The 11,183-nt window shown below is 53.0% G+C and overlaps 1 protein-coding gene across 1 annotated transcript in view; it reads right to left on the bottom strand.

Moving 5' to 3' along the window:
• Window positions 1-596: 596 nt before the first annotated feature.
• Window positions 597-11,183, bottom strand: part of Clptm1 (CLPTM1 regulator of GABA type A receptor forward trafficking) — a 30,246-nt gene continuing 19,659 nt past the window's right edge. The window contains exons 5-14 of the mRNA XM_050126325.1: window positions 9,781-9,898; window positions 6,625-6,710; window positions 5,940-6,060; window positions 5,157-5,401; window positions 4,572-4,665; window positions 3,034-3,224; window positions 2,677-2,772; window positions 2,260-2,395; window positions 1,414-1,581; window positions 597-1,312 (exon numbers count right to left, since the gene is read on the bottom strand). Coding sequence (XP_049982282.1) covers window positions 1,044-1,312; window positions 1,414-1,581; window positions 2,260-2,395; window positions 2,677-2,772; window positions 3,034-3,224; window positions 4,572-4,665; window positions 5,157-5,401; window positions 5,940-6,060; window positions 6,625-6,710; window positions 9,781-9,898 — 1,524 coding nt within the window. The 3' untranslated portion in view covers window positions 597-1,043. The remainder of the gene's footprint in view (window positions 1,313-1,413; window positions 1,582-2,259; window positions 2,396-2,676; window positions 2,773-3,033; window positions 3,225-4,571; window positions 4,666-5,156; window positions 5,402-5,939; window positions 6,061-6,624; window positions 6,711-9,780; window positions 9,899-11,183) is intronic.

The raw sequence follows: 11,183 nt of genomic DNA, 5'->3' as shown, positions 1-11,183 counted from the left end.
CCTGTGCCTCTTGGGGGTGGCCTCTTTACTCTATACTGGTAGTGTCTAGTGTTCCAACCCTGCCTGGTTTCATGTAGCTGAACCACAGGGACACTGGATGTTTTCAGCCAGAACTCTCATGGGAGTCTAAGATGAAGAATCCTTTGGGAGGCCCCTTGCAGGACAGTATCATGTGCTTGGGTACGTGTGCCACCACGTATGTGCATGGAAGCAGACAACACTGCATCTGGTTCCCTCCCTTCTGCCTTATGTGTGTCCTAGTGATCAATTTAGACTGTGTGGCCAGCCTTCTGGCACAATAGTAGTACAAACCCAGGGTGTCAGGGCTATGTAGCAAATACCTTCACCCACCGAGCCACCTACTATCTCTCTGAGACAGCGCTGTCACTTGCAGCTCAGGTTAGTTCTGACTTACGGGCACGCACCACCATGACTGGTTTATGCAGTGCTGGGCATTGCTCATGCTAGGTAAGCAGTGTTTAAAACGCTAAGAAACAACCCCAGATCCGCATTCCCTGTCATTTACCTCCAGGTCTCCCTCCCAGACTTGAGCCAGCTGCCCATTTCAGGCAAGGAAGGCAGTGGAGGTGCGATGGTTGAGCTTAAGTTAAACACCCATATGAATTTATTAAATCCAGACTGTGTTAAAGGGTGGCGGTCTGGGAGCGGGGTGGTCAGGGGATGAGGGACAAGATGATGGAGGACCACAGGCATCCCACAGAGGAGCCCTGGCCCCTTCCCCGCCTGGCCCACCCTCGGCGCCACATTGGCTTTATCATGATTCCCGATGGTGCTGGGCTTGCAGGGCGAGATGTCTGCAAATACACAGGAACAGACGAACAGACAGAGATGACCCATGGTGTCTTCACATACATACAGCCAGCCCCGGCCCGCCTGGCCCTCATCTCACACACTGGGCCCTGGCCCTAGGGGGCCTCCTGCCGCCCTGGCCCGATCTGTCCAGGAAGAGGGCGACAGGGAGGGGAGGGGAGGGGCCAGGGAGGTGGGTGGTGGTCACCAGGAGCAGATGAGGACCCAAGTGGCTAATCCATTTTCTTGTCCTCTGCTGGCTTTGGAGGGGCTTCCTGGGGCTGGCTGGCAGTACTGGCCTCGGGAGTGGCCTTTGGGACTGTGGAGGCATCCTCTTCAGTGACAGCCGTGCTGGACACAGGTGTGAGAGCCCCTGCTGCAGTGGGCGCCTGGGCTTTGGATGCTGCTGAGACGTCTTCTCCACTCATACCAAACTCGTTCACACGGGTGGGGTCAACGCGGTAGATCCACCGTTGGTAGAGGTAGATGAAGAAAACCACATCTGGGGGAAGGGGCTGTGTGAGGTACGTGGCCCACCCCACCGGAGAATGAGGTTCTTTCCTGCCCACTACATCCCATGTCCCTATTTCCCCTGGGCCTCACCGTCCCGCAGGCAGCCAATCCGATACATGACAGGCATCTTGATGACAAAGGCAAACAAGTCATCAATGAAGGTGTTGAGGGCTTTGTAGGTGAGCATTCGCCACGGCAAGTGAGCCACAGACTTGAGCTTGTAGTTGATGAAGAGCTGGGGTGTCATGGTGATGAAACCTGAGGGAAGACAAAGGACACCATGACCAGGCACCCCGGCTCACTCTGCTTTTCCAGCATAGTCTACCCCAGGGTCTTTGCATTTTCTTTCCAACAATTTGTTTTGTTTTTTGAGACAGGGTCTTAGGCTATAGCCAGAATGGCCTTGACCTCAGAGATCCTTCTACTTCAGCCTTTCAAGTTTAAGAGTATAGGTTGTGTCATCATACCCAGATCTTCATGTTGTCCCCCTGGTCACCTCTAGGGACTGTTTAGACATCCTTTCCTCAGAGTGATTCCTAAGCCCCACCTAAGTGCACCCTTTATTGTCCGTATGTATCACTTGCTGTGAATGCTTAGCTTCTCTTTGTACTTTGGGGTCCCCATAACACAGGAATTCCTCTCTCTGACCAGGCCAGAAGCCTTTTTAGGGCTTCCTAGTCCCATGCCTGCCTACACTAGATGGGCACTGTCTGAAATGGGTCTGACCCCCCTACTGACCAGTGAGCCCCAGGACAAGACTTGGCTGCCATGCTCACTATAGCTCGAGAACATGGGCCTGAGATGGTCTGCTGGTACCAGCCCTCTAGGTGGGGCAAAGTCAGGCCTGGCAGCCAGCTTCAAGGCTGTGGCCTACAAGAATGATGGGCCTGACACTGTGGCAGGCCCTCCAGGCAGGGTAGAGCTGAGCCTGCTCACCAAAGGTCAGCAGGAAGCCGTAGAGCATGCTGAGCACCCACGAATACCAGCCCTTGTGCTCCAGGTACAGAAGGCTGTAGACAGCATAGCAGCCCAGCAGCGGAAAGAGGATCCATGACAGGTACCGGAACGCCATCTGTGGGGGTCACAGGACGGGCTGGGGCTGGCTCTGCAGGCCCTGTTCAGTGGCCCTACTCCTTGTCCTCTTCCACCCACACCTGGTCCAGCAGGCTGGGCCAGGGGAATTTCCAGGTGACTCTGGGAACTCTGGACTCAGCCAGGAAGTAGATGCAGCAGGCGGGAATACAGGGTGTGATATGGGCCTGGCAGTGATCTGGCAGGCAGGACCAATGGCCCAGCCTGTCTCTCATGAGTGCGAGTGCCTGGAGACCACCCCAGGGCCAAGGGGTCACTCACATCATCATATACTTTGGTTGAAGACTCAATGTAGGTAGACTTGTCTTTAAAGGTTGGGCAAGGGAAGATTCCTGCCACTCGGTGCTCCCGGTCCAGCTGCAACCGGGAAGGAGGTCAAGGTCAGCTGGGACCTGACTCCTGCCACTCCCCAGTCAGAAAGGCCCCTGCCGTTCCTTACTCCTCCCAGTTCCCCTGCCCTAATGTGACCCCAAAAAAAATCCCCTGTTGCAAAAATCCCCTAGGTCTTGGGAGCCAGGCAGGCGTCGGGAAACCCCTAGGGACCAAGGCAAGGCCTGGCTGGGCAGGCGACCCCCTTCCCAACCTGCAAGCCCCACAGCAACATGGTGCCTGACTCACCCGGACATCCATGACTTTGGTAATCTTCCAGAGGTCGATGAGGACCCCAATGAAGACGCTGACCTGTACCACAAAGTTGGTCTCATTGTCCAGGATATAGAGGAGAACTACAAAGGACTGGAAAACGCCAAAGAAGACAGAGCGCACTGACAGCCCCTCCAAGGACTGACGGCTGTTCCAGAACTGGATGTCTGCAGAGGGTGTGGGCACAGGCAATTAGCAACCTTCCTTGGGCTGCACTCTCTCTCACAAAAGCAGAGGGCACACAGGACCTTTTCCATGGTCACATGAGACAGAACACCTGTACCATGGGGTTGGTCCCTTGTTTTCTAGTGAGGACATTCAGGTGTAAGGAGACAAAGTTAAATACCCTGAGGTGTACAGTCTTAGTACGGCAGAACCTGGGCAGACACCAGGTCAGTAGCACATAATGCTGCTTCCTGGTCAGGAAGATCCAAAGTACATGCTTGGGGACCTTCTCTTCTGGCCTCCCACTCCAACTATGGGCTTCCTTGGGGGCAGAGACAAGCCCTGGTTTCTGGTCTCCATGTGGACACCTGGGGGAGCTGAGTTGATGACATCCTCCTATTTCCTAGTCTCCCCCTGGTGCCTGGCTTCTAGGTCACAGTAGACCACAGACGTACAGGACCCTAGGCCTTTGTGACACAGGAGCATCGACCCTGGTTCACACAACCAAACGTGGGGCTTAGCACACCCCATTCACAAGGTCATCCATCCCTCAGGACAGTGGGGGATCTGGTACAGGGAGCAAAGCCAAGCTCACGTCAGCTGCCATGATGTGTGGCAACACCTGTACCCCACTAATCTCTATGCTGTATCGGTTTTGTTGTTTAGGGTTTGTTTTGTAGTACTGGGGACGGACCCAGCACATACACAAGATAGGCCAGCCCACCCTCTTCTCTATTCCAAGGCAGCAGAGCACAGGAAAGCTCCCTATGTAAGGCCTTCCAGGAGAGGCCACACTGAGAACCCCTCCAGTTTGCCCACCATTTTCTTTTGCTTCCACTGTGCAATGTCAGCATGACAGAGGTTCCCATCACTCCTGCCAATCCTGGGAGCTTCAGGACATCTCCCAGCTCCCTGCACTGTGGGCCACAGGCCTAGAAACTGACCGAGCACCTGGAATGTCTGCCACAGCAGAACTGTGCAGCTGCAGGCCAGCAGTTCCAGTCACTAAGCGTCTGCTTCCTCACCTGGAGTTGAACAGAGCTATGGGCTGTTCTGGAACTGGGTAGACGCATGCTGAGGCTTCCTGACAGGCAGGGTACTGGGAGCAACCCTGGGGTTTCCCTTTCCCTTGGCTTTGGAGTTCCCCGCCCTGCTTCCTGGTGTTGCCACCCTGGCCTTGGCCCAGGCAGCAGGCCCAGCCCCTCCCTCAGCTCTGTGCCTGGTAGGGTCACTATCCCTCCAGCCCATGAGGTCTCTAGAGTATAGGTGAGAGACCCCAGGCATAAGGAGAAACAGGGAGGAGATACTGCCCTCTGCAGTTACCTTGATGTCCCAGGACCCATGCCTACCATTTTTGAAAGCCAGGAACTCAAAGACACTGTGGACGATGGAGACGATGATGGTGAGTGCCAGAAGATATGGGCTGGTCTCCAGCAGGGCCACCTGGGGAGGGGAGCTTATGAGCATTGCCCTGTCTCTGCTGTGGCACCTCACTTCCAAAAGCCATTCCCTATGTCCCTGGAAACCCTAGGCAGGACCTGGTAAGACCACTATAGACCTGCTCTAGGGACCACGAGAGAGACAGCATTAGCTCAAGACCAAAGCAGGCCAGGGGAGGGCACAGGAGAGTGAGCTAACACAGGGGTCAGACAGAGAGGTACAAGAGAGAACAGGAAAGAACAGTGTGGAATGGTGGCCCAGACAAGACAAGCCTAGACCCAGAACACACAAGATGATGATAGGAGACAGAAAGGGACTGAAAAGACACGAGGAGAAAGCAAAGAACTCAAGTCAGGGAGCCATGTCACCAGGGTTGGGGACCCACTTCCTGCCTGTTGCTTGGAGTGGGGAGCCTAGGCAGTTGTGAAACCAGGTCTGGGGGAGCGCTGGGTGGGAGTCCTCACTTCCCCTTGGGCCATGGACACCCCACACACCTTCACCGAATCCTGTTCCTCGTCTGATTGTTCATACAGCTCGTCACCTAAGAAGTTCCAGGGTGACTTGGTACTCTGTGCAGCATAGAGTTGCCAGCGCCACAGTGAGAGCGGACAGAAAGAGACACGCAGTGGAAGGCTGGCCAGGCTCTCATTGATGGGGTAGTAATCCTTCTGCAGGTTCCAGTAGTCATTGAAATAGATGATGGGGTAGTAGTCGCCACTCACGGCATCAAACTTCACATCTGTGGGCACACAGCGTGGTGGGCACCGCTCAGCCGGGCCTGGACACCACATACCATTTCTTTTCTTTTCTTTTGGTTTTTCGAGACAGGGTTTCTCTCTAGCTTTGGAGCCTGTCCTGGAACTTGTTCTGTAGACCAGGCTGGCCTCGAACTCACCTGTCTCTCCCTTCTGAGTGCTAAGATTAAAGGTGTGTGACACTACTACCCAGCAATATATAGCATTTCTTGATTGTGCCACGAGGAGCAAAATGTTCCCTGAACCTCCAGGAAAAGCATGCAGTGGCAAAGGCAGCAGCCTTGAATGAAGGCCACTAAAGTTTGTCTCTGGTACCCCCAGCTCTATAAAGTAGTAAGAAACCAGGTGTAAATCTATACTCAGGGACAGTCTGCAGGTCATTCCCTGCAGTGGCCAGGCCTTGCCCATGATTAATATTAGAGACGAGCCAGAGGGCAGAGGCACAGTGTGGTCAGGAGAGCGTATCAAGGGTCAAAGATGGGGTTGGGGAAGACAAGGCCTTGGGCTTTTGGCTAGGCTTACATTGGTCCAGTGGGGGTGGCACGCTGCCCTTCACCCATGGGGTGTGGTCATCCACGATGTTGATAGTGATGTTGGGGTGCCAGTGTGAGATCACTTCCACAGGGCCATAGTCCTCAGCCCTCTGTAGGGAGATGGGAAATGAATGGCAGGCCTCAGGCAGACAGTGGCTCCACAGCTACCACTGCTCATGCCCTCCCCTGACAAATGGGGTAGAACAGCAACCCCACAGCCATGTCTGGGAGGCTCACGCTGGAGCCCATCAGCTACTAAGCCTGCAGCAGACTTGAGATCCAACCATTCTCTACCTTCTCACCTGAAGGTAGGAGAAGCAGGCTGCCAGGAAACAATGCCTGGCCCAGAGAAAGCACCTTCGCATCCCCTCTCACAGCGTGGTTCTACTCCACTCTGGGACCATGCCTTCTGCCCAAAACCATGGGGAAAGGCGAGCTCATGTGCCTTCAGAAAAATGCCCTGGTTTGCTCAGCCCACCATCTCCAGTGCCTGCTCTGTGCCAGCTGCACAGTGTCCATGTAGCCTCTCTGTTTGCTGCCCCTACAACTGAGATGGGCTCATGCTGCGGTGGCCACATCCCTGGACTCGTCCCAGGGAAGGTAACAGAGGTGTGTGCCACTTGGCCTGACCAAGGTTTATCTGCAACTAGATGACACTAGCCCCTCCTGCTTACCTTGATCATCTCCGGGTCAGCCTCGGTCTCTCCTGTTAGTAGGTTCTTGGTTTTCTGAAATCGCCTACGCTTGTATTTGTTGATCACTGTAAGCAGAGGGAGATGGGTGAGGCCTGGAAATATTTAAAAGCCTAGATCCCAGAATACTGTCCCATGGCCTCTGTGTCCTGGCTTCCCTGTTGCTGCTGACTTCACTTGGGCAGCCCCAATCACCCGCTAATCTTGGCAACTATCACTCCACCTTTACAGAGAAAGACTGCTAGAGTTGTCTGAGCAGAAAACAGAGCCTCCCTTCTCCAAACTTGTTGGGACACTCCCTAGGCCAGCAGGGGACATCCATCTGCCTGAAACCCACACCAAGCCATTGATCCCTTCCTCAAGGTCTCCTTCCTGAATGGCGGTGGCCACTGTGTTTTTCTGAAACAGCAACTCACTATATAATCTAGGCTAGCCTTAAACTTGAGGCCATCCTCCTGCTTCAGCTGGGGCTACAGGTGTAAGCCTCCTCTCCTGGACAGTGTCATTCCTCATGGCCCTCCATCATCACACACACACACCTGCCTCCTAGTTCACGCAAGTGCTCTATGCCCTGGGCTCAGGGGCAGGCCACACACGGGGGAGTCAGAGGACCATTTCAAAGAAGGCCTGGGGCCAGCAACGTGAGAAGCAAACACGAGAACTCCGACACTGTGAATCCCCAACCACAAGTGGACTCACTTCCCCTTGCTACGGTTAGGCTGGCCAGAATTCCCGCCACCTTGCCTGAGACAAGAGCAAAGAGCCGACCACACCCTCTCAACTTGGATGCCGCCAGGCTCTAATTAATGTTGAGAAGGAACCTAGTGGTCCAGTAATCCCAGACAGTTAATGGCTGAGACAAGAGGATCAAATTAAGTTCAAGGCCAGCCCAAGCAACCTAGTAAGATCCTCTCAAAATAAAAACAGCAGTTGGAGAGATGGCTTGTGAGTGAGAGCACTAGTGTGCAAGTACACCTATAGAGGCAAAACGCTCAAATACAAAAACTCAAATAATCAAAAAGAACAAACGTGGCTGTCCCAACACTCAGAAGGCAGATGCAGGCAGATCTCTGGGAGTTTGAGGACAGCCTGGTTGAGTTACGGCCAGGAAAACAAAGAGACCCTGTCTCCAAACACAATAACAAAAAATTAAAACTGATAAAATGGGCTCAGGACTGTCAGTGGTAGAGCCCCTGCCTAGAATCCCCAGTGAGGGGCTGGGGTGTGGCTCAGTGGTAGAGCCCCTGCCTAGAATCCCCCAGTGAGGGGCTGGGGTGTGGCTCAGTGGTAGAGCCCCTGCCTAGAATCCCCCAGTGAGGGGCTGGGGTATGGCTCAGTGGTAGAGCTCCTGCCTAGAATCCCCAGTGAGGAGCTGGGGTATGGATGAAAGCACAGCACTTGTCTAGTGTGTGAGAAGCCCTTTATTCCTAGTATTTAAGAGGCCGAGGATGCAGGAGGATCTCTTGAGTTCAGCGCAAGTCTGTAGCGCGAACTCCAGGACAGCCAAGGCTACACAGAGAAACCCTGTTTTGAAAACAAAACAAAACAAAACAACAACAACAAAAAAGGATTCTAATAAGAAATGCCTCAGTCCCATGAGAACAGAGAAGCCCTGTTCTGGTAGGCCAAGCTTCTAAAGCTGCTCCATCCAGTATGGGGTTACAGGTGCCTAGTACAACTGGGGTGTGACACATATTCAGTATGACATTTGTTCCCCAATGGGAAGTATCATATTTGTTCTTTCTGTCAATTCCATGTTGAAATAATGTTGAATTCAGCATTCATTTTTCTCTTGGTGTGAATGCGTGCCTGTGTGTGGAAGCACATGAGTGACTTTGTGGGCCTGCGGAGGCCTGAGAAAGATACCGGCTGTTTTGATTGATTTCTACTTTATATACCAAGGTGTGGCCTTGAACTGGAAGCGAGGGCTTGCCGGGCTGCCTTGGCAGTTTACATGGATGCTGGGGAGACAACTCTGGTCCTCACTTTAACTACAGAGCCATCTACCTGGCTACTGTCTTTGCTTGTGATCTGGCTATATGGCCTAGAACGTACTATGTATTCCAGGATAGCCCTGAGCTCACCTCCCACCTGCCTCAGCCTCACAGTGCTGGGATTAAGGTATTTACTAGCATGTGTGGCTCAGTCCACTTCAGTCCATTTCTGGCTGTTGTCACTATTGATAGGTAGGTAATTTATTTATTTCCCTATAGACTTTTTACAGCAGTTAAGTTATAGATACCTCCTCCACAGACAGTGCTGCCCCAGATCTTGGGAGAAAAGAGGGTTGGTTTTTTTTTTCCTTTTTTTGGGGGGGTGGGCACAGGGTATCACACAGCCCACACTGGCTTTTAATTCCCTAAGTAAGCAAGGATAACCTTGAACTTCTGCTCCTCCTCTACCTCTCCGAGGCCGGAATCTGGGTGTACACCAACACACCTGGTTTGCTGCACAAAAGATCCAATCCAGGGCTTCCTCATGCTAAGCAAGAACTCTGCCAACTGAGCCCCAGCCTTAGGATGCAGCTGCTTTCAAGTCCTCTGCTCTGTGTCTGACTCTGATCAGCTCCTTCTCTCCACTCCAGCCAAGCTTATCGTCACCTTTCGTCCAGCAGTTCTATGTTTCACCTGCCCAGTCTTCCCGCCCCCCCCCCTTGGTTTTTTATTTGTTTGCTTATTTGTTTTTCAAGACAGAGTTTCTCTGTGTAACAGTCCTGGAAGTCACTTTGTAGCCCAGGCTGGCCTCAAATTCACTGAGATCCGCTTGCCTCTGCCTCCCAAGTGCTACAATTAAAGGCATGCACCACCACTGCCTGGCCACCTGCCCTTTCTTACTCTTTGCTTTTGCTGAGGCAGTTTCGCTAAGAAGCCTAGGTTGGCTTTAAACTCGCCACTCTGCCTCAGTCTTAGCCCTCAACTCCCTAGCTAGGATGCCAGGCATGCATCACACCCAGATTCACCGGCTCTCACTTGCAGGTCCCTGAGTGTCCCAGAGCTAGGAACAGACAAATGAGGCCAGTACCTGTCTCATCAATCCCTAATCCTCAGAGCACAGGGTTCTTGCCCGCTCTATAGGACTGAGACTTTGCATGTCACACTCCAGACATAGTCCACCAGGATCAGAAGGGAGGCAACTTACTCCGGGACATGTGGACAGTGGCAAGTCGGCGGTACAGGGCCTTCTGCCGAGGGTCTGGGTGGAAGCCACTCTTGGTGAAGTAGACGTGGATATAGATGGATCCATTCTGCTGTACACTCTACAAGAGAAGGGAGTAGAAAATGCCAAGGCTGCTTGTCACTTGCCTACAGCAGCTTCCACTTACTTCCCACTCTCCAGCTACTTCCTGAGGACTCAGGGCATAGAGGCAGCTGACTAGTTCTGCCTCAAGTGCTGGAGCAAGATAGACTGAAGGTCAGATCCCAGATGGACCGAACACTGAGAGTTGGTCCTGGCTTCCATAAGCTCAGGTTTCCTTCACAGGACTCAGTGCCTCAACTGTGGGATGCAGGTCATCCCACCACCACTGCAGCAAGGCCTTCCCAGAGCATCCAGCCAAGGAACCTGCCTGCTGGCCTGCTCTAGTGCGTCATGATGCCCATCACTACACTGCACTGCACTGCACTGTGACAGGGTCATGACGTGATCCTGCTTTGCTGACAAGGCTCTGGGTGCTCACATACTCAAGGGTTTGCAGACAGAGTCAGAACCCAGTTGTTTGAAAGCCATCTGTGGCAGTATATGCCTCTAATTCTAGCTGTAGCAGGAAGATTGAGAGTTTGAAGAAAGTCTGGGCCACGAAGGAAGATCACATTATGATAAAACAAAATAACCAGACTGTGAGCCCATGACCATCCTTGCTACCCCGAACTCCATGTGCCATCTCCTGCTGGCCCTCTGGCCAAAGGCTTCCTCAGCTTAGCTCTCCCAACTGCCCAAGAATGGGGACTTTAGGGGAAGAAACCCAAGCTGTGAAGGGAGGAGGTGAACTGTGCAGGGCACTGGGAAGGAAAGGAGAGCCCAAGTCTTCTCTGACGTTCAAGCAGAGCTTGGCTCACACTGGGTCCTCCTCTCCAAGCTCCCAGGAGCTTCTTGGGAGGTGGGACCTGAGTCCCCACGACCAGCTTACTGGTTCCCATCGTTTTCTGAACCTCAAGAAAGGGCCTGGGATGGACAGTACAGCCAGCGGTATCACTGGAGTCACAGAGACCGTGTCCGCTCAGTTCTAGCCACTGAAAGGTGAGGCATTTCTCTTCCCCCATTCCCAAAGCCTGCTGGGTACAAAGGACAGGAGCTCTGCCACACCGTGAGTTCAAAGTCTGCCTGGACAACTCAGCAAGCCCCTAGCTCAACATGTAAAGTAAAAAAACTGGAGGCTGAGATCATGTGTGACAGCACATTTTATAATCCATGGAGTTGGGATATTGAAGCAGAAAGTTTAAAGGGTTCAAAACTAGCTTCTGTTGCATAGCAAGACTAACCTGAGCTACACAGACTACCTCAAAAACTAAAACCAGCTTTTGTTACATAGCAAGACTAACCTG

Source organism: Alexandromys fortis, unplaced genomic scaffold (assembly GCF_014885135.2).
Source record: "Alexandromys fortis isolate MF-2015 unplaced genomic scaffold, M_Fortis_MF-2015_v1.1 scaffold_240, whole genome shotgun sequence".
Classification (NCBI taxonomy): Eukaryota; Metazoa; Chordata; class Mammalia; order Rodentia; family Cricetidae; genus Alexandromys; species Alexandromys fortis.
The sequence above is the reverse complement of the archived record's forward strand: the minus strand, read 5'-3'. Positions and strand labels throughout refer to the sequence as shown.